The sequence below is a fragment of the Delphinapterus leucas genome, chromosome 18 (assembly GCF_059928025.1).
Source record: "Delphinapterus leucas isolate spDelLeu-1000000601 "Yukka" chromosome 18, BTC_Dleu_Yukka2, whole genome shotgun sequence".
NCBI lineage: Eukaryota > Metazoa > Chordata > Mammalia > Artiodactyla > Monodontidae > Delphinapterus > Delphinapterus leucas.
Window position 1 is genome coordinate 8,901,058 of NC_143146.1, and position 27,982 is coordinate 8,929,039.

At 41.1% G+C, this 27,982-nt stretch overlaps 1 protein-coding gene across 5 annotated transcripts; it reads right to left on the reverse strand.

The window, feature by feature from the left end:
- Positions 1–312: 312 nt before the first annotated feature.
- On the reverse strand, positions 313–27,979 carry BIVM (basic, immunoglobulin-like variable motif containing). 5 transcript variants are annotated; one of them, XR_016388637.1, is made up of 11 exons: positions 26,454–26,770; positions 23,809–24,409; positions 17,562–17,691; positions 13,813–13,908; positions 13,414–13,518; positions 13,101–13,195; positions 5,874–6,006; positions 3,902–3,988; positions 2,862–2,958; positions 1,076–2,010; positions 313–644 (listed from the first exon to the last, which is right to left on the reverse strand). XR_016388637.1 is itself a non-coding variant. In XM_022576809.2 (10 exons), exons 2-10 carry the CDS (start codon positions 24,284–24,286, stop codon positions 1,717–1,719), a joined length of 1,515 nt encoding a protein of 504 aa, XP_022432517.1. In that variant the 5' UTR covers positions 24,287–24,409; positions 27,601–27,979; the 3' UTR covers positions 313–1,716. The 5 variants fall into 5 exon arrangements, 3 of the variants coding, with proteins under 3 accessions (XP_022432517.1, XP_089755516.1, XP_089755515.1); XM_022576809.2 differs by lacking the exon at positions 26,454–26,770 and adding an exon at positions 27,601–27,979 and having other exon boundaries at positions 313–2,010; XM_089899390.1 differs by having other exon boundaries at positions 313–2,010; positions 3,902–3,985; positions 26,454–26,773.
- Between the last annotated feature and the right edge of the window lie 3 nt (positions 27,980–27,982).

Below are 27,982 nucleotides of genomic sequence, written 5' to 3' on the forward strand. Positions count from 1 at the left end.
TCCTTTCTTTACCAATCTCTTCTCTGAAATATTTGGCTGAACTATATGCAATTGCTGATATTCAACCATATCTGACCTACAAAAATTACAGTTTAATTTGGTTCAAGCTAAAGAATTAAGTTTTCTATTTCCTCTTATAAAGTCTTAACAAAAATCTAAAATTATAGATATATGCATATTGTCTCACTGATTATAAAAGTCAGATAGAAGATGTTTCTTATACTACTTAACACAGAATTGACAAATTGTCATGTACTTCAAACAAGATTATAAGGGTACTCCTTAAAACAAAGGTTCAAAACATTCTCATGATTAAAAGTAGAAAGCAAAACTTTATTGATGAAAACTTCTTAAAAGTTCCAGTATGAAGTAACAAAATCAACAACCTACAAATCTTTCAGTCCTTTGCATTTCAAGCAAAATATTCTCTTCAGAAAAATGCCCATTTCATAATATATATCCCCTTCTGTAGGCTAGGCATGTCTGAGTGGATAAATGGATATAAAATTCAAAAGAGAAGAAAATGAAAATATTTTAAAAAATAAAAATCTGAACGTTCTCCTTGAGGTGTATTACGATGTGGTTACCAACATATTCAGCACCTTGTAATAATCAAGTTACTGATTTGAGTCCCAGAACAGCCCCTGAAATGAAAGAACAAGAGATCCTAGTTGTTTGTGAGTCACAGGTTGGCAGCAGAAGAAAAACTGACAGCAACTGGAGAGGAGCTTAAATACATGAAATCCACACTTTCTGAACTATTTCACACTCACTTCAAGCAGCTAATTGTCTACATGTTTTTAAAAAGGAAAGAGCTCAGAGTCTGGAATACGGATAGTTGCCCTCTGAGTGGTGGGGTATTCCTAACACGTCCTTAATTCTGTTATCAACATATGACGCCATATGTCAACTAGCAGATCTCATCTCACAGGTTACCTTGGGTATAGAAACTTCAGATGCCACTTGTTCTTTTACTCTACCCCTAAAGCAAGGTTTATTGTAGACTTATGAGTCTTTCAAGACCTAAAGTTCTTGTCAGCATTTGACAGTAACATACCAAGAAAGTCAAGAGTACCTGAATCGATGCACTAAGTCACCCATCTGCACCAACAGAAAAGATCAGTATCTTGAGTCTTTTCTCTTTTGCCTCTTTATTGAGAATCCTGAGAAAGTTGATCAGGAAAAAAATGAGGCAGGCAAGATACCACTACAAGTAAAAGAATTTCTAGACTCAATAAGTCATTTTAAATGAGCTTTAACCGCTAGAGAAAAACTAGAAATCAACAGCCCCAATTTGTTTGGGCAGATACTTAGTACCTTACATTTTGAGCTTGGGAACAAAACTGCAACAAATATCTGGGGGTCATGTCATAAGAAATCACTTCATGCTTAAGTATTTCAAATCGTGATGCTATTGAGTGAAATTGTGTTTGATTTGTTTATGTGTAATTTTATTGGACTTTGTGAAACTGCCCAGAATGTTTATATACTCTTAACTTTTAAAAGGACAAAAAAACTCTGCGCTTATCTGGTTATATACCGGAAATCACCCATCATAATCATATACAATCTTATTTACTGGAGAAACTACAAGGTTATGTGTTGTACCACAAGATATGTTCCTATTTAATACAGACTTAAAATCTTGTACTGCCTTGATGCAGTCCTGTATAGACAAGCTGCGTGAATAACACAAGTCGTCAGTATGCAGCATGGTCAGTCGTTCCCATCGTAATCACTGTAACCCTGGTAACCACTGTTCCTTCTCTCATGGATACTTGACATCTTTTTCCATGTCAAGTCCTGATGGAAACTAGCGCTAAAAGACCGGCCCAGACGCCCATGCTGCTTCTTGGAGATATTGTCCTCACTCTCAGATTTGGCAATTCCCTGGGCATGTGTTGAAGGTTGTGATTCTTGCCTAATTGTTCCAAATGGAAAGTTCCAAAGGCCAAATCTTTGCCAGTTAAGTCTCTGGAATGCTATGATGCAATGCAAATTTCCTCCAACCTGGGAAAAAAAAAATGTTGGGTTCAGAAAATGATAGGAAATTAATTATACTAATATGTGGGTTCCCATGAATTCCCTTATTTTTCCCCCTTCACCTGCATCAAAACAGGGCTGATCCTTTGATTCATAATCAGATCACATTATCCTGCATCTTTCCTGACCAGCTGCCTTTACAAAAATATAACAATGCCCACAGGAGGCAAAACCCCTTCCCCCCATATGCCTGTCTACCACTCACACACGCTGTACCCGCCCAAGTTGACTAATCCAAACACCAAGATCGTTCCTCTTCCTCTCCCTCCTACGCATTCTTCGTATGATAGTAGGATAATATGGACGGGATGTCTACTCAATCCACAGAACATACCATTCCCTGAGAACCACCCCCAGCAGCCTTGTTGGTACACATGGCTCTGCCCCATGGCCACAGTTAATCGCCCTGGGAGTGAACACCTGACCCAAGCTGGGCCAAGACTACAGAACTGGGCTGGAGGCATGCCAGTCTTAGTCTCGACCGTTCATCTGAAAGGGAGACCTAAGTTGAAAGATGATCTTCGGGAAGTAAATAGACAAATAGACAGCTAAGAACAACACAACTCCCAAGAGAATAAGACAGACTAGCTCCCTGGCCCCTGCTAACATTCTCTTGCGTGGTACCAGTTCCCCCTGAATCCAGGCTAGACTTCTTAACCTTTCCTTTTGAAGATACCCCTGTGTCCTTAAAGTAATTTTCACTTTTCTCTCTAAAATGGTCTGAACTGGGTTTCTGTTATTTACAACCTAGAGTGCTGGGTAAAATAACTGCATTTTGGCCAGTTGAGAAATACTTTGAAATACAATGGTGTTCTTACCTTCTTTGTTTTTCGATACTGCAGCCCCCTCTCTAAGTGCCGGATATCTAGATATTCTGGATTTTGAGTGTTTAGATCAGTAACAATATCCGCCCACCTATTGTTAAGGAAGATACAGCACAGTTTTCTTTAAGTTCAAAATACTATTGTAATGGAACTTTTCACATGAGCAATTTGCTACAAAAGCGCCATGGCAATAATTCTCTTATCACAGGATTGCTGCATCCAATAAGCTTTCATAAATCCTTGTTTTTATGACAATTCTGTTTATCCAACTATTGCCAAGGTTAAAAGTGGTTACTTTGCATATGAAATAACTATATATCAGCCTGTTAGATGACATCCTGCAGGGTAACATAGAAACATTCGATATTTCCTTTTTAATTGGAGTCAAGTACATTTTCAAAAGATGTATAAGTTAATATGTCTTTACTCACAAACAACATGATTGATTGTATAGAAAATCCAAAGCAATTTGTAACTGCTTTGGATTGCAAAACTATTACTAAAACCAATAAGTGAATTTGGTAAAGATGCAAGATTTAAGTCCTATATAGAAAAATCCATTGTATTTTTGTACACTAACAGAAAATAATTGGGAAATGAAATGTTTTAAAAATCAATTTGCAAGAATAATATTTAATATCTTGTAATAACCTATAATGGAAAATAATCTGAAAAATATATATATATATAACTGAATCATTTTGCAGTACACCCAAAACTAACACAACATTGTAAATCAACTATACTTCAATTAAATAAATTTACAATAGCATCAAAAAATATACACACTTAGGGAAAATTTTAACAAAATACATATAAAACTCTATGCTAAAAATACAAAACATTGCTGAAAGAAATTAAAGCTCTAATTAAGTAGATATAGTCTATGTTCATAATGGGAAGACTCCATATTGTTCAGATGTAATTCTCCCCAAACTAAACTATGGATTCTATGAATTCTACTCTAATCAAAATTCCAACAGGCTTTTTAGCAGAAATTGAAAAAAGGGGGGAGAGGGAAGGAGTTAACATACTTTTTGCAGTGAATAGCAGGATGTTTTCTACTTGATTCTCCAATTAAGATCCAATATTCTACTTCTTGTGGTGAGAGGGGGCCCCTGCTAAATTAAAGATACATTCACAGTAAGCTTCATAAAGTCATTCACCTCCTTGAAAATACTGCTTCAATTATACACTGATAAAAGATACACTGAAGTTTATGCATAGATAGCAGTCACCAACACTAGAATAGATATTGGAGTTTAGGCTTGAACAAATATCTGAAGGCCATTAAAGAGAAAGCATAAATTAAATTTAGGTTTAGAGGGCTTCCCTGGTGGCACAGTGGTTGAGAGTCCACTTGCCAATGCAGGGGACACGGGTTCGTGTCCCGGTCTGGGAAGATCCCACATGCGGTGGAGCTGCTGGGCCCGTGAGCCATGGCCGCTGAGCCTGCGCATCCGGAGCCTGTGCTCCGCAGCAGTGAGAGGCCCGCATACCGAAAAAAAAAAAATTTAGGTTTAGATCCCCTCTTACAAAATATAGGGCTAAAAATCCACCTCTCAGCATTTAGGAGGAAAAAAAAAAATCCTAGCATGCTACCCGCCAGTACCCTTAAGCTACACTTCTTTCAGTTTGCATTCAAAAAGTTTCAAAAGGCATCCTAAAAATAAAAAAAGCAGCAATACACCTGTAGAACTTTTAAACATACTGACACCCTAACCCCACCCCTGGAAACTCTAATTCAAGTAGGTGTAGGGTGGAGCACAGGGAAGTATTTACACAGCTGTAAAAGCATCTCAGGTGGTTCTTAGGTTCAGGCAGAGGTGAAGAGCTCTCCTCTAAAGGGGGCCAAGTAGGAGTACCTACTTCTTCACGTTTTACATTTGACAGGTGTCTGGAGTAAGGTGAAGTTGCAGGATCAAACTATAGAAAAAAACCACAATAAACCCCACAGCCAGAGAGATGAATAGGACACTTCAGCGTCTGGAGAGACACCGTGGTTTTTCTCTTGCTTCTCGTTCACAAAAATACAACGTCCAGCTTCCCCACCCAAAGGCCGCATGGCCTCCAGCCTCAAAGAACCCATCCTACCCCAGATGACCAAGCCACGTTCTCCCAGCCTGACCTTCAGCCCTCGCTGAGAAAGCAATGCTGCCTGTTCTCCTTCTCATTCACCAATGCCACCCACCCAGATAGAACAAACCAGAACTCAGCTGGGTGAGGATAACTGTGCCTATCAATCAATGCTTCTACCCAGAGTACTCATGGCTTCTGTTTTCAACATTCTCAAATAGGACACTTCTTCCTTTGCTTTCAACTACGCTGGCATTATCTCAACCCCATCAATAAGAAAACTTGCTAAGGAGGAAAAAAAGTATTAACATTCAGTCACCCTCTCTTATTTACAGGCTGTCTCTTCTAAAACAATACAAGTTTACCTGGAAGTAGACATACATAGTTAATAAAATAGAAACTTTGGATCAACAAAGGAACAAATATAACCATTAGGGTAACATGGTTCCTGATATTAGAAATAAAAATTGGCTGCAGGCTTCCTGGTAGCCAGGACAAAAGGGGAACCCTGATAAATTTCATGTTAGTCACCATAAGAAAGGAAATGCTTTTTAATGTACTCAGTTGCGACAGTCTTCTTGACACTAGACTCCACAGTACATTTTCCCTGTGGGATCCTGGATGAGATCACTGAGACATAATATGTAAAGTCCTTTGCAGCCGTTTTATAATAAACATAAAAGTGATTTTTCAAATGGCTTTCTCTTTTCATGACTCTAACAATAGTATCTAAGTGGATAATGTAAAAGCACAATTAACCAAACAATTCCGCAGACGATTAAGCTACTATGTTTAAAAGACTAGTCTCAGTTGATGTAAGGAAAGCAAATCACGAAGTCTTCCAATGTCTAATCAACCAAATATTTCTTAAATGCTTTCTACAATATATTTTCCTGGTGGAGTATCCACATAAAATACAGAAATGCTTACCTGAATGCTTTATTAGCTTTAACAGGGGTTGCTTCAAAGCCAATTGGACAAAAATAATGATTTTGACAATGGTAGATATAAGCTAATGATTCATCTTTCAATCCATGAGTTAATTTCGACAAGGCCCCAGAAGCTACAAAAAACAAAAACAAACCAATTGAGGGACCATAAAGCACTATCTATGCTTTATACAAACAACTAGTTAAGGACTCAAAGACAGAAAAGATATTACTTGGAACACATGGACGTTGCTGGGGAAAAACAATGAAAAGCTATCTAAAGGTTAAAAAATAATTAATGGATTTCAGTTTTACCCTTTAGACTGAAATTCAGGCAAACTGAATAGCAAACTAAAAAACTGAAAGTCCTTGCTTACCCAAACCTTCAAATAGCATACATGCTTGTCTACAAAATTTAATTACCATGTAAAACCTAATACCTAGTGTATATAGCAATGGTCTCAACCCCTCTGGTTGTACACATCTGTCACTTGAAATTTCTGAGTAAGCATGCCCATTATAAGCATGTTTGTTTATAAGCTTTGTACATGTACTACTGTACTAATATGTCTTTATAAAAGATACACAAAAAGTAGACATTTTTAATTAGATTAAAATATAAACATTCTAATACATTCTTCCCGTACCACAAGGATCACCTTGCAGCTGCCATAATGCGGACATCCAAATCTGAAGACCACTGAGGTATATGGATAAATATAAACTCCAAACAAGTTCCAAAAATGAAAACTTTTCCCCACTAACACACACTTCAATCCCTTCTACAAACCAGAGGAAAGACTTTCACAAGCCAAGTGATAAGAACATCTTAAGAGACGGGCTGGTAGTACCACAGCATCCTCTTAATAACTGCTTCTCCTTGTATATTTCCCATGGCTGCATATATTACTTATGAAGTAATTTCAAAAGTATTACCATAAGAAACGAGTTTTCACCAGCACTAAATACTTAAAGCCATTAACTGAGGTTTCATTAACTTGCATCTCCTGGAAGACACTAAATTATTCATGAACAAATAGCCCATTAAGACTGGAAATCCTGAAAATGGTTTAAGTCGATGAAAGCTTGCAAGTTATGGTTTTTCCGATTGACTTTCTGGCCACTGAAATAGCTGAAGACCAAAAGTGGCAGGTCAACGGCTGTAGAAGAGCCAAGGAGGCGGGACCCCGCCCCGACTTCTGCAGATACAATTTGTGAGTTCCAAGGAGACAGTAATATTTCTGTCTTAAACTCTTTCTCCAAGGTTTCAGCTTGGCCTTCCCCACAGATATTTACTTCATGGCGTACCGCCAGAGCATACCTGCACACAAGGCAATCTGTTCTACTAAAATCTCTATTTCATAAGGATAAATAGGTCTTTCTGCTGTTTTGGGTTAATTTTCCCAGATGAGTTAAAAACTGACATCCAAGGGCAGCTCTAAATGAAGAATGATAAGACCTAAAATTCAGAAGATGGTCAATATTTCATTTCCGTAGTTGAACTTGATTGTAGAGATGTTTCAGTATAGTAAGCGAATGTAAATAGATTTAGACTCCTCCTAAATTCAGTAAATACTAAAGATGTTTATACACATAAGTGGTCTAGAAAGAACTCTTGACATCTTTTTAAAATTGTGAAAATGCCAAGTAAAAAGTTATCCGAAATAACTAAAGCTTTTTAATGAAAGAACTTTATTGTAACTTCCTAATGGAGATGTTTAAATATTTCACACTTTCCTCCTTAAGTCAAATGTAACACAGAACAGCTGATTGCTGTGATTATGAACAGTAGTCACATAAATATACTAGAATACATCCAGGGGCAAATGAGATAGTTATGAACATTTGCTCTCATTAATATTCACAGTATTTCATCTGCTACAAATACTCTAGGACCAAGTCCTAGTTTTCTAGAGGACAGAGGTGGTGTTTCTTCTTTGGAGTAATTATCATGCTCCTCAAGGATGTTTCTTCTTCTTACTTCAAGGTTACATGACAACATTCTGATGGATTTAGATTAGGAATCAGCGAACTTTTTCCTAAAGGGCCAGTTAGTAAATGTTGGAGGTTTGTGGATCGTGGGCAGTATGCGCACTACTCAACTCTGCCACTGTAGCTGAAAGCAGCCACAGCCCAAAGCAGCCAAAGGCCATGTGTAAGCAAATGGATATGTCTTTGTGCCAATAAAACTTTACTCACAAAATGGGCTGCCGGCTCATGGGCTGTTGTTGTTTGCAGACCTCTAATTTAGATCAATAATTTTCAAACATATTTTGAGATGGAATCCCTTCTGCAAGGGAAATTTACATGCCAGCCCAGTCCATAACAGGGATCAAAGCAGAGTTGCTGTGGCCAAAGAGGAGGTATAGGGAATCTAGGTGCCCACCCCTTGCTCCCCACCAGCCCGAGGCAAACTCAATTGAGCACAGATTGAAATTTGCGCACTGAATTTCCTATCAATGGAAGGAAATTCCTATCTGAATTTCCTATCAATGGAAGGAAATCCCCATCTGAATTTCCTATCAATGGAAGGAAATTCCTATCTGAATTTCCTATCAATGGAAGACCACACTCTTTATAAAGAAGCTGAATAGCATCTCTTTAGAAAGACTGCAGCAGTAGTTCTCAAACTAGACCACAAAGGGCTTGTTAAATAACAGATTGCTGGTACCTACCCCCTCGGTAACTGACGCAGTAGGTGTGGGGTGGGGACCAAGAATTTGCGTGTCTAACAAGTTACCAGGTGATGATGATATTCATCCAGGGGCCACATTTTGAGAGTCACTGGTCTAAGATTAAGAGGAAATTTTCATTTAACTCAACTCAGGAAGTAAATTATGAGCATCTACTAACTACAACAGCAACCACAGGGAAACAAAAGATAAGGAATGCACAGTGCCTCAAGCTGCCCTCATAAAACAAGTAACTTTGATATAGGGTGGAAAAGGACAGTACCACAAAAAAAGGGTGTAATTCAAAGGAGAAAGCACACATCAGGTTTGAGGAACCAAGAAGGGGGTGGCATCCAAGACAGAACATAATCAAGTGGCAGCATTTCAACAATCCAGACAGAGGAAAGAGCATGAGGAGAAAACAAAACCACTGCAGGAGAGGGATGGAATCAGGGAACAGCGTGTAGCCCAGTTCAGAATGTAGGGCACGATAATGTGGAGAGGCCTACAGTAGGGCAGCCCCCAGAATTTCAGGGTAAGGTCAGAAAAAGATCACCCTCTGAAATAAAAGACAGTAAAGACAATATTTAATACATTAAGCTAGTCATCCAAGAAAGTGGTTCTATTTAGGAGAAGACATATAAATGTGTTACAGATGGAAGCTAAATTCAGAACGACGTTGAGTCTAGACCAGAGTATATCGAAAAATCTGAAACTTAAGAGACAGAGCAACCACTACCAAACGCAGAGCCATGATGTGCATGGTGTAGAGAAAGCAGAACAAACTAGAATTAGCCAGGCTGCTGTACTGTGAAGAACAGTATATGTCCTGAGCGGCCGAGAGAATCCTGGTGCTTTTGATAGTGTATTTCTCACCCTCAGTTAATATATTAACATTCTAACATTTTTTGAGCTTGTTTAGTACAAGTCAGTTTTGTAAAGGCTTATCATCTATAGAAGAACTCCAGAGAACTCTAAAAGAACTCATTAGGATGTATTTTTATACCCTCAAAGACAAGGACCAGATTCTGTAACCCAGCAACATAGTATCATCCTGCAAGGCTCCTACTCCCTTGACATCTTTTAAATCCAACTGGTATGTAGAGGACAGCAGGGAAAGACCAATCTGTTCTTGCCTGGAATGATGCTAAGGAGTTTAGGCTTTAAGCAAGCACTAGAGAGCTCCCAAAGTAAAAAGGGATATATTAGCACCACACGTCGAAAAAATTTATCCAGCCTTGTGTCTAATATGAACTGGAGAAAACCAGAGAATGAGGAAAACAGAATATGAACGCACAGTCCACCCAAGATGCATTAAGACACTGTAGTTAACTGGTAGCAATGGCCAGGGTGTGGGTATACATGAGTTATGTCAGGATAGGGCAGAGGTAGATATTCTTGGCTAAGCAAATATAAGAAGTTACAATATCTACCAGAAGAATAAAAATGAAATACATGAATAGTAGTGTAATTTTCAAGCTAGGTATTAAAAACAAATGAATCTAGACATCCTTGGTAGCTAAGTGAACCAACAGTTTGAAGTTACTCAAATAATAAAATAATAATAATACAATAATAGGAAGTGAATAATAAGTGAACCAATAGGTTGGAGCTAACATTGGCAACTTCTGGCACAAATTTTTATTATGAGTAATTACATCTCTAAAGAAAATACTTCAACTCATATTCATAGTCAAATCTGTTAATTCTGTCTTTATTCCAGGAGTGAGCTCAGTTTACATTTCCTGAAGGCCCACTGGAAATAAGCATGTCAATCAGCAAATAGGGAGTTACGAAGGAAGCGTAGTCGCCAGGAAAACTTAAAGCCTGTTGTGGGAAACAGGCCTGATATTCCTTAAAAAAAATCTAAACCACAACAACAAAAGATACAAAGTATTTTTTTTAATGCACACTAACAACTAGCAATGGTTTTCACTACTGAATATCCCAGAGACAAATGAGAAAAGCCTATCTCTGCAACTCTTTCTTCTACAATGAGAGGGAACAGAAAAGACTTCTGCTTGACACAGGCAATACCCTCCCAACTCTGAACACAATCAGAAGTCCCAGGGTCACACATGCAAGGCCAGGGGGCATCAAAGGGCTATTGAGAGCACTCCCTACGGTCAAGGAGACGGGCAGACACATTAAAAAGATGCAATGTAGGGCTTCCCTGGTGGCGCAGTGGTTGAGAGTCCGCCTGCCGATGCAGGGGACACGGGTTCGTGCCACGGTCCGGGAAGATCCCACATGCCGCGGAGTGGCTGGGCCTGTGCATCCGGAGCCTGTGCTCTGCAACAGGAGAGGCCACAGTAGTGAGAGGTCTGCGTACCGCAAAAAAAAAAAAAAAAAAAACAGATGCAATGTAATATAAGGCTGCACACTCCAAATGCTAAACAACAGATGCAAACAATCAGAACTACAGGAATTAAGAGAAATCCAAGCATCAGAGATAAGACAGGGCTTGCAAGGGACCACTGATTCTTGAAGCGGAAGACAAGAATATTCCAAGGGGGAAGCAGATCAAATATCCTTCAGGAAATACGCATAGACAAAGAGACAGCAAGGAGTGAAGGGTTGTAATGGGGACGATGAACACAGGAATCAAACTGGGAAAATATAGTATTGAAATTTATTTTAAAAAATTACAGCAACCATTCCTTTCCCCTCCCAGAAAAGAGGGGGTGGGGGGAGAGAAGAGCTTGTTTATCCTATTACTCGAAGGAAAAACACTGAGGTATGTTGGAAAGTATATTCTTTCTTAGTTTCTAATTGTCTGATCAATTGCTGAGAGAGATTGTGTTGACAGCCTCACTGGAAACAAACAAAAAAAATTACACACCATATAAAGCCGCGCTTCCCACGAAGACAGGCCCCCCTGCAAATGCACAGAGTTCAGTTAGGAAGAATAAAACCTAACATTTATTGAGTCCTTACTCTGTGTCAAGCAAGGTGTCAAGTGTATTACAAATATGTCTCCTTTTATCTTCACAGTGACCCCATGGGGTGGCTCAGTAAGTGAGTGTTTACGTGCCTTGTTCAAGGTCACAAAACCAGTATGTGCAGAAACCAACATATGAACTCCAAGTTTGCCTGACTCACAACCAACTTGATAGACCTGCTAAAGGTCAACAGAGATATACCCTATTCTTTGTTCACTCCTTGATTTTGATAAACCATATACCCTCTCTGCTGACAGACTCCCTGCTTGACCAAACTTCAGTTAGGCATCTCTGAGCCCTCTCCTCAGCTAGGCTGGGATCTTGGGCTTCTGCGTCCATCCTTGCTGAATCCAGTTTTAGCAAAATTCCTGCTGAAATCAGTTTAGAGAGAATCCCCCCACCCTGAATACCTGATCAACGTCCTCACCCTTCACCCTTGGCCTGCCTGTCATAAGAATCCTGTTAGGCCAATTTAGCAAGATTCCCCACAGCCCCACCTTGATGTCTCCTCTTAATAACTTTCCATCCACGGAACCGCTCACTTTGGGAGTTGGCTACAAATTCCCAGCTGTCTTTGTTGTATTCAGGGTTGAGCCAGATCTCTCTCCCATATCCCAGTTCTGCGTTACAACAGTCTTCAGTAAAGTCTTCCTTACCCTTTTAACAAGTGTCAGAATAAAATTTTCAAGTATCAGAATAAAATTTTCTTTAAAATTTTCCTTAACACTGTATTGTAGGTTTCTGATTGTAAAGTCAAAAGATGACTGTGAAGGGGCTTCCCTGGTGGTGCAGTGGTTGAGAGTCCACCTGCCGACGCAGGGGACGTGGGTTCGTGCCCCGGTCCAGGAAGATCCCACATGCCGCGGAGTGGCTGGGCCCGTGAGCCATGGCTGCTGAGCCTGTGCGTCCGGAGCCTGTGCTCCGCAACGGGAGAGGCCACAACAGTGAGAGGCCCGCGTACCGCAAAAAAAAAAAACAAACAAAAAGAAAAAGATGACTGTGAAATTTTAAAAATGGAAATTGTCAAATAATTCAAATTATTTAACTAGCGCATAACTAAAACAATCCTTAGGATCGACTCCAAAACTCTCTGTTATAATCAAGACCCTTCTAAAATAGAACTTTGTCCCTTTCATAGTCCATTGTCCTGTTGTTATATGTTATTATGCAGGTCTGACATCAAATATTCTAAAATCCTTGCATTCCCTTTTAGGAAGAGGAACTGCAAATTCCATGCCGCTTCCTGAAAGGGTTTTAGTAGCAGGCAAGTAAGCACATGCGCACACGCGCGCGCACGCACACACACACACACGAACACCATGGACCCAAACAATACAATGTGTTAAAGTAGTGTTTATGACATGCCTTGAATCTTTAAAAGTTTTTCATGCAAAGATGAAAAGAGTTAAAATATTAAACTGTATATTGAAAAGTGGCCTACATATTACTATTATCTATTATGGTTTCCCCTTGGATAAAGAGTGATAGACTGTATTTTGGATTTACATCATGTGCCATGAATCAAAACCAATCTTCAAGATGGATCCTAAAGCGTGTGTGTGTGTGTGTGTGTCTGTGTGTGTGTGTGTGTAAATCTTCTATATGTTTACTTACCAGTTTCTCCAGCTGTTTTATTCTTCCCATGAGGCTTATATAGAACATACGAGCATCCTTTTACGTGGAAGTGGTCGTTAATTTGTCTAAACCACCTGAAAATAACAAGAAGACTCGCTCATAGCAACAGTTCCATAACAAAGAAGGCACTATTCCAACTCCAGAGAAATTCAGGCAGAGCCCAAGTCTGGCATATCTACCAGAGGTTGGGCCCAAACAGTTGGATGCATGGTTTACTATCAATGCACATCTACAGCATTATTATTTTGCAGAACTAGAAATAAGGTATTGCTTCTAAGCGAGGGCTTCGTACCTCATAAGTGTCGTATTTCCAGTGAAAGGGCCGAACCTAATATCCTCAAACGGGGGTTGAAAACCCAAAATATGTAAAGCTTCTTCTTGGGTGATAGCTGGAAGACTACGAAAGAAATATTGCCTTTCATTTCACAGTTCCAATCATATGCAAATATAACCTGTCTCAATGTTACTGTGTCTGTCTGATTTGCAAACAATTTTAGTAGTATTTTTCATTTTTATTTTATCAAAAATAATGCATGCACATATTTTTAGCTAAAAGGCCTAAAACAAAATATGGCAGTTTTTCCCCAATTTATGAAAAATCTGTTCTTAAAAATCTTCCATTATAGAAAAAGCAACACCAAATAACTTTTGAATTTGGAGTTGAGGGATACCACTAAATTAATATACTTACTTTCCAGCTCCCATTGTGCTATATAAGAAATTCCAACAAGAAATTAATGAGGAGATACCACAAGAAGTCTTATACTGTGGTCGGCTTATGCAGTACCTGAGAAAATAAGACTGTTTTCACTTGAATGAATACAAAATATGCATACAGAAATAGAACACTCATGGCAACTGAGTGTGTTACATAATGAAAACTTTGATCATTTAAACCACCAATGTAAAATCTTTATTCATTTAAAGTATTTTCATATTTATTCAACACATTATAAATGCATAATGACAATAAATCATGTATTTTAAGAATGATGGCTAAGTATGACTAACTATTAGTTAAAGTGGATGTTACCCAAGCCAATGGAAAATAATGAAAGATACATAAATTTAGACACCAACGATTAAAATTTCGATGTAAACTCCTAGTTGAGCTACACATATGATTATTTGCAACTTCAGTTATAGTTCTTTATACAGTGTGAATATTAACCCCTTATCAGGTATGTGATCTGCAAATGTTTTCTCCCACCTTGTAGGTTGCCTTTTCACTTTGTTGATTATTTCCTTTGACGCACAGAAGTGTTTAAGTTTGATGTAGTCCCATTGGTTTATTTTTTCTTTTGTTACCTGTGCTTTTGGCATCATACCCCAGAAATCACTGCCAAATCCAATGTCATGAAGCTTTTCCCCTATGTTTTCTTCTAGGAGTTTTATAGTTTTAGGTCCTACATTTATGTCTTTAATCAATTTTGAGTTATTTTTTGTGTATGATGTGAAGAAAAGGTCTTAAAAGACCTTTTAAGAGGTCTTTTAAGGTATCCCTCATTCTTTCACATGTGGGTATCCACTTTTCCCAGCACCATCTTCTGAAGAGACTGTGCCTTCCTCATCCTGTGGTCTGAGCACCCTTGCAGAAGATTATTTGCCTGTTTACATGAATGTCTATTTCTGAGCTCTATTCTGTTCCACTGGTCTATATGCCTGTCTTTATGCCAGTACCACACTGTCTTAGTTACTGTAGCTTTGTAATATGTTTTGAAATCAGGAAGTGTGTGGCCTGTGTTGCCCTCCTGCAATCACCACCTTCCCTGTAATTCACTAGAGGCAGTGTCCTCAGCTGGTATCTAGGGGATAAGCTGGAATCTTGGTGGCAATCAGCACAATGTTTCCTTCTGCAACCTTCTCTGCATTTCTGTAGTGCTAATCTGGATCTCCACAAAGAACCCAGATTCTTCCCCACTGACTCAACGGCTCATACCCTTAGATCTAACCAAAGAGTCACCAACCAGTTTGGGGTCATCCATGAACTTTAAAGAAAACTGCATTGTTTGAGGCCAGCCGTAATCTGTGAGTTCTTGGCGTCTCCTTTCTGTTAGTCCAGAATGCACAGGATTTGAAAAATGTATTAGAGCCTATGGTTTGGGTATGATGCTATTTCTTTGCTTCAGGGAAGATAGAGGTTTCCACATTTTTCATTTTGCTCTTATTGCTTTCATGGGTTTGAGGGAAGGAGTGGAGTAAAAAGACCTTACTCTGTCATATTTTAATCTCCCCCTTCCATCTTAAACACTTCTTCACAAATCCTTGGGAATCAACCCTAGGCACTTTTAAGATTTTTCACATTTTTTCATCAATCCAAACTTGTTTACTGGTCTTGCTCATGACCAGCTTAAAGCTTTTACCGACATTCTACTATCTTCTGTGGGTCTTTCCATTCCATCTCTAATCTTGTAATATACTCTGGGAAATAAGCTTGCGATCCTGGTAATTTTTCCCCCTCGATTATTTCTTCTATCTGTCCTTCCTCATCCAAGTCTTTATGTCCTCACATATTATGCTATTAAATATAATTACTCATATATGTGGTTATAACAAATCTTAAGTCTAAGGGATTCAGAGCAAAATGCGCAAAGCCTCGCTCCAAAAAAACTAAAATTAATGTTTTTGATTTGTGTCTCTTCTCCAATACACTCTACATACTAACTATTGATACTAACAATTTATCTTTGTAAAATAACCTTTTGTTAAGAAATCATCAATGGCTTATCTCTACTCCAGAAAAAAGAATCTAAATCCTTAGCCTGATATCCAAGAACTAGATTGTGACGTGTGTTATAAAGAAAGAACATGGGGACTTCCCTGGTGGCACAGTGGTTAAGAATCCACCTGCCAATGCAGGGGACACAGGTTCAAGCCCTGCTCCGGGAAGATCCCACATGCCGCAGAGCAACTAAGCCTGTGCCCACAACTACTGAGCCTGCGCTCTAGAGCCCATGAGCCACAACTACTGAGCCCATGTGCCACAACTACTGAAGCCCGCGTGCCTAGAGCTTGTGCTCTGCAACAAGAGAAGCCACCACAATGAGAAGCCCACGCACTGCAGCAAAGAGTAGCCCCCGCTCACCACAACTAGAGAAAGCCTGCGCGCAGCAACGAAGACCCAACGCAGCCAAAAGTTAATTAATTAATTTAAAAAAAAAAAGAAAGAAAGAACATGGACTTTGGAGTCCAACTCTCTTCAGTTTCAATACCACATCTGCATATTTGCTATGTGACACTGAGTAAGTTTCTTAGCTTCTCTGAGCCTCGCTCCAGACAGGCTGATCTACTTTTCATCACCAACCTGCCAGACACTTTCCCACCATCCGTTCAAAGACCTTTAGACCCTCCATCCCCTCAGATTTTCTCTCTTAAGACCCAGCTCCTCAGTGAAGCCTTTCAGTGATCATTACCGCCTCTCATATTGGTTGTTTATTCCCACCCATCATCTGACAAATTTCCTGAGATATTTTACATTTTCCACTGTTCTCAACTAGATTGGAGAACAAACACCCGTTTTGTACATCTCTGTATTCTCAGCCCAGAGTAAATGGTCCAATATTTATTAAATAAGTGAAAAAAATCTAATATTTCTAAAGCCTCACACAAAAGGATTTTTAAAACCTCAAATTATAGATCAGTAATATTTAAAAGCTATCACAAATTAAACATCTTTTTCTTTAGAATAGGAACTGTATGTTAAGGTCACCAAATGGCCCCAGTTGGTAAGTGAAAGATCTTATTAAAAGAATGCCAGTTAGTAAAGGCAAAAGAAATGATAGAATTTTGAAATTGCACCATTTTATAATAGGATTCGGGCAGGGGTCATCAATGGGTCTGGCTGAAACCACGAGGTGAAAAGTTGACGGTTACCTAGATGCTAACCTAATGCCACCGTCACCCCACTGATTACTTGATGGTTCCAGAAGAAAAAAGGGAACTTGACAATGTGGGCTAAGGCTGTTGCCACCTCCTTAATCCAGTAATCACTCTTAGGATCTCTAATATCAGATGACCAAACACCATGTACCTTCTGATGGGATATCAGGATGAAGGTCACAGGGCCACCTAGGCAGTATTATTGCCCAAAATGTTCAACCAGAATCTAATCAAGTCTTTATATCTAACTTCCGGTTTATAAGGACTGATGTTATATGAGTAATTTAGACCACCAGCAGGAAAGGAATCACACAAATTGGGGAAGAATCAGATGGGGAATGTTCTAGTTCAGAAGAGATTTATGGGCCACAACAAGCAAACACAATATGTGGTTCACGGTGGGTCCCACTCTGAACAACCAAGTGTGAAGACATTTTCGGAAAAATCTGGGAAATCTGAATTTAGCCTGGAAATGAGATGCTAAGGAAATATTGTTAACTTCATTAGGTATGACAATGGTACTGTGGTTAGGTAAAAAAAAGGTCAATTTTTAGAGATTACCATCGTCTGAGGTCTAATACTTTCCGTTGCTTAATATCTTCAAGAGGAGAATACTGAGGCCACTCCCTTTGATGTCTTCTTCCTTTCTTGTCTGAAGTTTTTTTCTTGGAAATTTGCTTCTTTCCATTGCCTAGAATACAAGAGTATAAAATGAAGTCAAATGAAGTAAGATGCCAAGGCAATACAATTAATTATGTAACAAAATATAAAAGTAACTAGGTCTGAAAATGCTATTTGCAAACATACTGAAGAAATACATGTATCTTCAAGAATACGCCCCTGCGTTAAAGAGAGACAGAGAGAATAAAAACACATTTAAACAACCATGAATGTTACTTCCTATCAGGTTCTTATATTCCAATTCCTGAGCTAGTTACTTAGCTAGTAAAATAATCAATCACAAAATGTTTTGCCACATCTAGAAAATAAAATTACCAACAGTAAAATATTTAACTAGACCACTTTCCAGAAAATGAAACCTTTCTATAAAACAATAAAGCCACATTAATGTAACTCTGTTGAGAAAGTAAAAGCAGTAGATCCAGTAATCCGATGATGTGATATTTAAAAATAATTCCAGGCCTACAGAGACCACAAAATGGATTAAGAATGATGCACATGGGCTTCCCTGGTGGCGCAGTGGTTGAGAGTCTGCCTGCCGATGCAGGGGACACGGGTTCGTGCCCCGGTCCGGAAAGATCCCACATGCCGCAGAGCGGCTGCGCCCGTGAGCCATGGCCGCTGAGCTTGCGCGTCCGGAGCCTGTGCTCCGCAACGGGAGAGGCCACAACAGTGAGAGGTCCGCGTACCGCAAAAAAAAATAAAAATAAAAAGAATGATGCACATAAGTACATTATTAAAATGCAACTTTAGCACCAGGAGCCAGAATGGAAAACAAAGTCTCCTTTCTGTGTGCAAGTATGTACACATGTGTGGGCACGTGCACACACACACACATCACACACATTCTCCAAAAGACACAGGGGGAGGGGAATTTGGGAGCCACACAAAAGGGGAGGCAAAAATGAAAGTGAGACTTTACACTCTTTAATTTTTATACTTTTTTATTTCCATCTAATCGATCACCCAGTCAAAAAATTATATAAATTAAAATATTATTAAATAACATCCAAGCCTCATTTCACTAAAACACCATTAACATTTCAGATAGCTACGTGCACTTTAAAATCTCTCACACATATCATATTTTAAACAAAATAAATCTGTTACAAAAATTAAATAAAAGCTAATATTTCATTTTAATGAGTTAGTCATAAATTATAAAACATAGATTATATAGATATATGCCTAGAAAACAAACATGGAAAAGGATCCATTTTATTCATTCTACAATGAAACAATTTAGCGCCCAAAACCAGCTGGAACCAACAAGGACTTACTGTATAGCACATGGAACTATATTTAATATTTTGTAATAACCTATTAAGGGAAAAGAATCTGAAAAAAATATATATATATATATACACACATATGTATAACTTAATCACTGTGCTGTACACCTGAAACTAGCATGACATAGTAAATCAACTATACTCCAACTTTAAAAAATACATTAAAAAAAACCCAGCTGGACCTCAGAAACTGTTGTTACACAGGGAATTTCTCTAATTTGTGTAAAATGGCGTAATATTGAACACTAGAAAAATCAAGAAACAAGGATTTTTTCCCCCTTCCCTTTAGTTATTCTTCCTAAGTCTTCACAGAAACGCAAAGTTTCTCCCAGAGCTGAACAACCCCTGGCAAACACGAGCAAAATCTCATTCTGACAAATTTCTTTCACTAATAAAATAAATCTTAGTGGGTGAGAAGATGGAAAATCTACTTTCCACCATTCCTTGAGATGTCTTCACTGTCCAATAATGACTTAATTCCCTAAGGAGTTTTCCAGCCACATAGATTTTTAGTGGCTAATGAAGCACAGTAACCTGTGACCTCAGCAGCTCATAGGGTCATCTGTACCCACCTGCAGTCCTCAAAGACTCACCTGAGCCTGCCCTCTGTTCTCTCCTAGCTTACTCCCATGAACCCTGGGATAAAAAAAAGTATATATGGTCTATATGAACATCCTTCATGACATCTCCACACTGCCAAAGAGAGAGCTGGTCCCACAGGCAAAATTCCAGTCAATTTGAGGAAGGAAGCTCTGTCAAAGTGGAAGCCACATTTGAGAGGGGAGCATAAAAGAGCAATGCCTGAACATTTTTATCTCCCCATCACGTCAGCTCCAGTAACCATTGTCCACTGCCCCTTGTTATTGCCATATTCCTTTTTCCATCCCTCACCCTGCTTACAACATACCCAATTTAGCTCCCAAACCAAAAATACACACACACACACACACACACACACACACAGACTGGCTTTTAGAGAAAGGTACCAGGATAGCAAATAAAAATAGAATACTCACCATCTTTTTGACTTAAATAACCACAGGACAGAGTTCCAGGCAATTACCGTCATTAGAACGTGAGGTTGGGGGGATCCCAGAAATAGGGCCAGAGAAGGGAAGAAGCCAAATTTGACCCAAATCTTAGGCTGACCCTTGAACTGTGCATGCACAGAGCAGAGCCCAAACAGTACAGCTAAGGCTAAAAGAATTGAACTGAGATTTGAGATGTCCTCAGAGGACAGAATTTGCAGCTTTAGTCCAACCAAATTAATTGCTGCTAAAATTTTAAAAGCAAACAAACAAATAAAACACTCTTTGGGGGACTATATCAGAATCCAAAATCACCATAACATTTCCACCATCCTGAATACAATCCAAAAGTACTGAACACGTGAGAAAACTGAAATATGTGACACATTCTCAAGAAAAAAGATAAGACCAACTCTGACATGACCAGCAGGTTAAGATTTTAAAGTGGGTATTATAACTATGCTCTGTGAGATGGACAAGGCGCTCTAGCAATGAATGAAAAGATAGCAAACCCAAGAAACTATTTTTTAAATGTAAATTCTAGAACTAAAGTAAACAATATCTTAAATAAACAATTCACTGAATATACTTGACAGCTATCTTTAAGAGACAAACTTTAAATATAAAAAGACACGGTTTGAAAATAAATGGACAGGGCTTCCCTGGTGGCACAGGGGTTAAGAATCCGCCTGCCAAGGCACGGAACATGGGTTCAAGCCCTGGTCCGGGAAGATCCCACATGCCACGGAGCAGCTAGGCCCGTGAGCCACAACTACCGAGCCTGCGCTCTAGAGCCCGCGAGTCACAACTACTGAGCCCACGAGCCACAACTACTTAAGCCCATGTGCCTAGAGCCCATGCTCCACAAGAGAAGCCACCGTAATGAGAAGCCCGTGCACCGCAACGAAGAGTAGCCCCCGCTCACCACAACTAGAGAAAGCCCACGTGCAGCAACGAAGACCCAACACAGCCAAAAATAATAAATAAATTAAATAAATAAATTTTAAAAAAAGAAAATAAACAGACTGAAAAAGATAGACCATGCAAACATTAGTCAAAAGAAAGCTGGAATAGCTATATTAATATCAAACAAAGTAACCTTCAGAACAACAAATATTGCCAGGAATAATGTGGGATGTTTCATAATGAGAAAAGGGTTAATTCAAGAAGAAATAAAAATCATAAATGCGTGTGTACCTTATAACAAGGCTTCAGATTACATGAAACAAAAATCAACACAATTAAATGGAGAAAAGACAGCTCCACAATCATAGTTGGAGACTTTTAACACCCCATTTTCAGCAATTGTTAGAACAAGACAAAAATTAAGTAGCAACATAGAAAATATGAGCAACATTTTCAAACACTTTGATCCAGTAAATATTTAGAACACGACACCCCACAACTCCAGAATGCACCTTCTTTTCAGGTGCACGGGGAACATTCAGCAACAGAGACCATATGCTGCCTCGGGAAACAAGTCTCAGTACATTTAAAAAGACTGTGAGCTTAGCACAGGGAGCTATACCCAATACTTTGTAATAACCTATAAGGGAAAAGAATCTGAAAAAGAATATATATATATATATATATATATCTATCTGAATCACTGTGCTGTACACCTGAAACTAACACCACATTGTAAATTAACTATACTTCAATTAAAAAATAAAACAAGACTGAGGTCATATGTCCTCTGGAACTAAATTAGAAATCAGTACTTAGAAAAGCCCTAAATACCTGGAGATAACATAGCATACTTCTAAACAATCATGTATCAAAGAAGAAATAACAAAGGAAATTAGAAAATACTTCAAATTAAATGACAATAAAAATAAAGTGTATTAAAATTTGTGGACTGCAGCTAAAACAGTACTGAGTGAGCAATTTAGAGCATTAAATACTTCGGTAGAAAAGTCTTGAATCAAGAGGTTAGAAAATGAAGAACAAATAAACCCAAAGTAAGTAGGAGGAATGAAATAATAAAGATCATAAATCAATGAAATAGAAAACAGACAATTCAGAAAATTAGCAAGCTAAAGCTGATTATTTGCAAAAGACAAACAAAACTGATAAACACCCAGCTAGGAAAAAAAGAACATAAACTACCAGCATCAGGTATGAAAAAGGAGTTATCACTAAAGACCATACAGGTGTTAGAGGGAGAAAACAGACTGTTAGAAACAACTTTACATCAACACCTTGATAACGTAGATGAAACGGACAAACTAAACTGACAGAATTGATGGGAATCAAAACAACTCCATAATCATAATTAGAGATTTTTAATACCCCTCTGAAAACCCCTCAAAAAACAGGAAGAGAGAACACTTCCAAACATGTCTTAGGAGACCTGCACAGACATTATGAAAAAAAAATTATAGACCGATCACCCACAAATAGAGACACAAAGTGAAATCCCCGGACACCGTGAGAATTACAAATTTACATAACATTCTGTAAAACAAGTTGATTTTGCAAATGAATGAGTAGACAGAGGTTTTACAAAACGATCAGAGAAGCCTAGAAGTAAAGTACAAACCTGACTTCTGCCTCTTTCTAGCTGTGCAGTTGTGCCCAAGCAATGTATCCCCTCTACGTCTCCATTTCTTCACCCATAAAATGAAGACAACAGTACCTACCTCACAAAATTCCTGTCTTACTGTGAGTTCAAAAGAAAAAAGTGGAGAGCATTAGCATCTGCTCCAGAACCACCACATTGTAATTGTGAAGGTTGTACACTACACCCTCTTAAACTGGGCAGTGCACAACCTACTCAGTGGTACCTGGAGACCCTGTTGAGTGTTCAAAAATTTTTAACAACAGAAAAGCCAAAATGTTATGTAGTAAAAAAGAAAACTATGGGCTTCCCTGGTGGCGCAGTGGTTGAGAGTCCGCCTGCCGATGCAGGGGACACAGGTTCGTGCCCCGGTCTGAGAGGATCCCACATGCCACGGAGCGGCTGGGCCCGTGAGCCATGGCTGCTGAGGCTGCGGGTCCGGAGCCTGTGCTCCGCAGCGGGAGAGGCCACGGCGGTGAGAGGCCCGCGTACCGCAAAAAAAAGAAAAAAGAAAAAGAAAACTAGATTTTTTTTTTTTTTTTTTTTTGGCTGCGTTGGGTCTTCGTTGCTGCGCACGGGCTTTCTCTAGTTGCCGAGAGCGGGGGCTACTCTAGGTTGCAGTGCGCGGGCTTCTCATTGCAGTGGCTTCTCTTGTTGTGGAGCACAAGCTCTAGGCACGCGGGCTTCAGTAGTTGTGGCACGTGGGCTCAGTAGTTGTGCCTCACAGGCTCTAGAGCGCAGGCTCAGTAGTTGTGGCGCACGGGCTTAGTTGCTCCGCGGCATGTGGCATCTTCCTGGACCAGGGCTCGAACCCATGGCCCTTGCATTGGCAGGCGGATTCTTAACCACTGCGTCACCAGGGAAGCCCCAAAACTAGCTATTTAATTGAGAAATATGATTCATGTCACTGCAAAACCATGAAGTAGTATGTTATTCTAGCCACATCATTAACCATTACTAAACTACTGAGTACTTATCTACAATACTTGTGTTTTACAGCACTCTTAAATTTGTTCAAAGCTCTCAAAATGCAAAGGTTATGTTTGAAGTTTCCAGTGGCAACACATTAGTGAACTAAATGTCCTACGCCCAAGATTATTTTTTAAACTATGTCAACAAACAACATGATAGCAATGTGCCTTGTTTGGTATCATAAAAAGAAAATCTGTCTGAAGGCAAGTTTAAACAAGCTATATTGCTTGTTTTCTCCCCATTTTCACATGAGAACATCATGGCTCCTTCCTTACCTGACTTGTGTTTCAAATTCGTGGTCACTCCATCAAATTCAGATTTGTCAATTTCCCACGCAAGAGGTAGCTTGCCCAGGCTGTTGGATAAGTTTTCCAAGCTATTTTCTTCATTGTAGATGATTTCTGATGTACTGGTCGGGATGCCAATGTATCTTGAGGAATTATTTCCAGCAGATAAAGAGGTACTATTGGGGAGGCAAGAAGAGCGGGTTGGATTTGGAGTTTTGTAGATTGAGGTCGCCTGGTTGAGAAAGGCATAGTCTGAACAGATGGCATAAATTTTCTCCCGAGTGTGGGTCACTGGACAGCTCCATGGATAATGACCATCTCCTTTGGGACCCAAGGGTTCTCCCGAGGCACGAGTGCAGAAAGATTGTACGGCACCTTGTAGATTCTCTTCGGGAGACCTTCTCTCAGATTTGCACTCACCATTTCCAGAATCATTTGTCCTTTCTGCTTCTGCAACGTTAGGCATTGAATGCAACTATAAAAGTTCTGTTATGAGGAAGAGGTTGCAACTCTTTCTATTTCTTGAAAAACAGCTGTGACAATTGTTTACAGCATTTTACAACAACGTGAGCGCTGCAAAAATGGGCTCCTAAGAAAAGAGGGAAGAGAAAGAAAGATCAACAATCCACTAGACACTACAAAAACACTAAAAAATATTTTCAGTGTTTCATATGCCTTCACTCAATAAATGTTTATTTTACAACTACTCTATGCTTAAGTCATGATCACTGACCATCTGTCTTGTTAAAAATTATTTTAAAATGATGCTTTAGGGCTTCCCTGGTGGCGCAGTGGTTGAGAATCTGCCTGCCAACGAAGGGGACACGGGTTCGAGACCTGGTCTGGGAAGATCCCACATGCCACGGGGCAACTGGGCCCTTGAGCCACAACTACTGAGCCTGCGCGTCTGGAGCCTGTGCTCCGCAACAAGAGAGGCCGCGACAGTGAGAGGCCCGCGCACCGCGATGAAGAGCGGCCCCCGCTCACCGCAACTAGAGAAAGCCCTCGCACAGAAACGAAGGCCCAACACAGCAAAAATAAATTATAAATAAATAAATAAATTTATTAAAAAAAAATGATGCTTTAGGATAATAAAAAAGACAAGTAACTCAATTCAAAGATGGGAAAAATATCTGAATAGTCATTTCTCCAAAGACGGTGTAGAAATAGTCAAGAAGCACATAAAAAGATGTTTAGCATCCACAGCCATCATGGAAATGCAGACCAAAACCACAATAAGAAATCACCTCACATTGACCTCACATACCACCTCACATACCACCTCACAAACAGATTAACAATAAGGATCAAACAGGATGTGGAGAAATTGGAACCCTCATACACTGCTGGTGGGAATGCAAAATGGTCCAGTAACTTTGAAAAACAGGTCCTTAAACATTATACGTAGAGTTACCATATGATCCAGCAATTTCACTCCTCGGAATATATCTAAGAGAAATGAAGACATATGTCCACAGAATGTTCATAGCAGCACTACTCGGAATAGCTAAAAAATGGAAACAATCCAATGTCCATCAATAGATGACTGGATAAATAAGATGTAGTCTATCCTCCACCTCACTCTCCTCTCCCCATGGGCCACCTTTCCTTTCTCTGAATGCTGTCTGCTCCTTCTTCCCCACCTTTATTTAGTTAATTCCCATTATCCTTCAGATGTCAGCTCAAATGTCACTTTCTAGGGGGATGATTTCTTTGCTCCTCCAACCAAGCCAGGTCACCCTGTACAGACTCGTACCTCGTTCACAGGTCTTTACCAGGGTGCAATTCTACCTTGTGTGTTAGGGTGTTTACATGATGAATGTCTGTCTCCTGCAAGTCTGGTTTTCCTGCCTACTGTATCCCCAGGGCAATTTGTAGAAGTCTCATCAACAGATATTCTTAAGTCCCTGCACCATGCTGGGTATTACTGTAAGCCAGGGATTTGGAGCCTAGATTCAGAAGGCCACCAGGAATGGCCTTAGCAATCAAGAGCTGGAGTTCTAGCCAAGGGCACTCTTTTTCTCCTTCCTGGCTCTCATCTGTGAGAACTGAGGTTCCCTAATCCAGTAAATGAGGTCATGCTGTATGAAGATTTACTAATAAAAGTGATTGCAGGACCTAAGCTCAATGACTTAATGATTTATTCATAAAATCATATCACAAGCAACAGAAGTACTGTTTAACTCTGTGCAAAAGACATTTTATAAAATGGCCAGCTTTAAATGCACCGCCGGAGTAAGGATTTTTAAGTCCCTGGAAGGAACTGCTCTGTAAAATAAACATTTGTAAATCCAATGTTCATGGCCTGGGTTACACTCTCTTTTCTGGTTAGATCCTTAAATCCTTATTTTTAAGCATCAAGTTTGCTTAGAGAACTAAACGTCTTAAAAAGTCTCTTCAGTAAAGCCTTCCACGTATGACAACTATTATGATCTGTATTCTGCACGGAAGGCCGCTTAGACGCAGGGGCAGGTAAGGACTTACTAAGGAGGACTTACTTATTGTCTTTATTACTAAGGAGAATAAGTAATATTCTTCTGAGAGCCAGACGCACTAAGCCTCAGCAGGTCTGATCTCGGTCCTTCCCCTCCAGACCCTTCCCCACGCCCTCCACGCCCCTTCCGCGATCAGACCTGAGCCCCTTCCCAGGCAGAGGCGCCGGCTTCCGAAGGACACCGGGGGTCCTCCCGCACTCCGGCCAGAGTTGAGCCCAAGCTCCCGGGCAGGCGAGCGGAGGGCCCTCCGCCCTTCTCTGCGAAGCTCGCGGCGCCTGGAGGCCCCCAGGATGGAGGCAACAATCGCGCAGGCCCGTCCCCGCCGCGCGGAGCCGCTGTGTGCGGAGGCGGCGCGGGCGAAGAGGAAGGAGCGCGGCTGCGCCCCCTGCCCGCGCCGCTCGGTGGTCCCAGCGCCTTCGAGGGCCGCGCGTCGCCGGGTCCCCGCAGCGAGGCCTCCGGGCCCCTCCTCCCGCCTTCCGCCCGGCCGGAAGCCGGAGTTCTCGGCGACGGGGAGCGGGCAGAGGCCGGCGGGGTGTCAGCCTCCTACCCACCCGGGGGCCCGGGGACGCGCGCGTGCTCAGGCGCCCGGGGGGGAATGGGACGCGGGCAGATCACTGCTCCCGGGAGAAGAGGGAGCCCCCGATTCGAGCTTTTGAATGCACTAGTAGATAGCATTACTAATGACAACTGCCGAAAAGGAAACAGTAAAGAAAACCCCCGCCCAGGCCCGCTTTGGCTGGCGGTTCCACCGGCCCATCAGAGTTTGGGGGGTGCAGCTGAAAAGGTCGAGAGAAGGGGGGAAGGGAAGGAGGAGGCTCCCGGTACGATTTCGGAGCTGACCGTGACCCCTCCTGCGACCGAGCGGGCCCCGAGCGGGCGTGCAGGGGCAAGGGGACGGCCGCCGCGCGTTCCGGTCGCGGGCCCTGCCGAGCGTGGCGTGGAGACTGACGCCGGGCGGGAGCCACCGGTATCCCCGCGGCCCCTCCAAATCGGGCTTTGTTCCCGAGAGGACTCGTCCTTTCTCTCCCGGACCCTTCCCGCCACCCTGCGGCCCAGCTCTTCACCCCACTTCTTCCCCGGAGGACGGGTCCCCACGCACTGGCGTCCACTCGGATGGCCACCGGGCACCAGAGAGGCCAGAGGCCCCCGGCGCGCAGGCTGCGTTGGCGACGCAGAGAGCAGGTGGGCGGCGGCAGGCCTGGTCCGCGGCGCTCCAGTGCCCGGCGGAAGGCACAGCGCACAGTCGCCGGTGGCCACCTCGGCCCCTGCCTACAGCCCGATGTACCTCTGGCCTGTCCGGTGGGGTCGGGTCGCTGCGGCCGCAGCGGAGCCCGGCACCGGTCCCGGATCACAGCTTCCAGCGCTCGGCCCGCGACGCGCCTCCGGTTACCCTGGGGCTGGCGTCTCTCGTCCCATCGGAGCGCGCGGGGACAGCGCCCTGACGGCTGTGCCGGGCGACCGATCGTCAGATATCATTGACAACACCTTCCTTTCATCGTGTTTTATACCTGCCCTCTGCACGTGCGGGGGACAGAGTGACAATTTTAAAAAAAATCTTAGCTGTGCCTCCAGGCCCACGTGCCCCTCTACTGGGCAGCTACTATTTATTTGTCCGCTGAAAGCGGTGACAGCAAAGTAAATAAGTGAGAGATGGTAAAACCTGGCGG

Excerpts from the sequence above, each read along its gene's own strand:
- BIVM (XM_022576809.2), bottom strand. The coding sequence starts at position 24,286 with ATGCCTAACGTTGCAGAAGCAGAAAGGACAAATGATTCTGGAAATGGT. Across the intron at positions 13,196-13,413 it reads GGAAATACGACACTTATGAG|GTGGTTTAGACAAATTAACG; the intron begins GTACGAAGCCCT and ends TGTTATTTTCAG. Across the intron at positions 3,989-5,873 it reads AAAGCTAATAAAGCATTCAG|CAGGGGCCCCCTCTCACCAC; the intron begins GTAAGCATTTCT and ends TCTTTAATTTAG.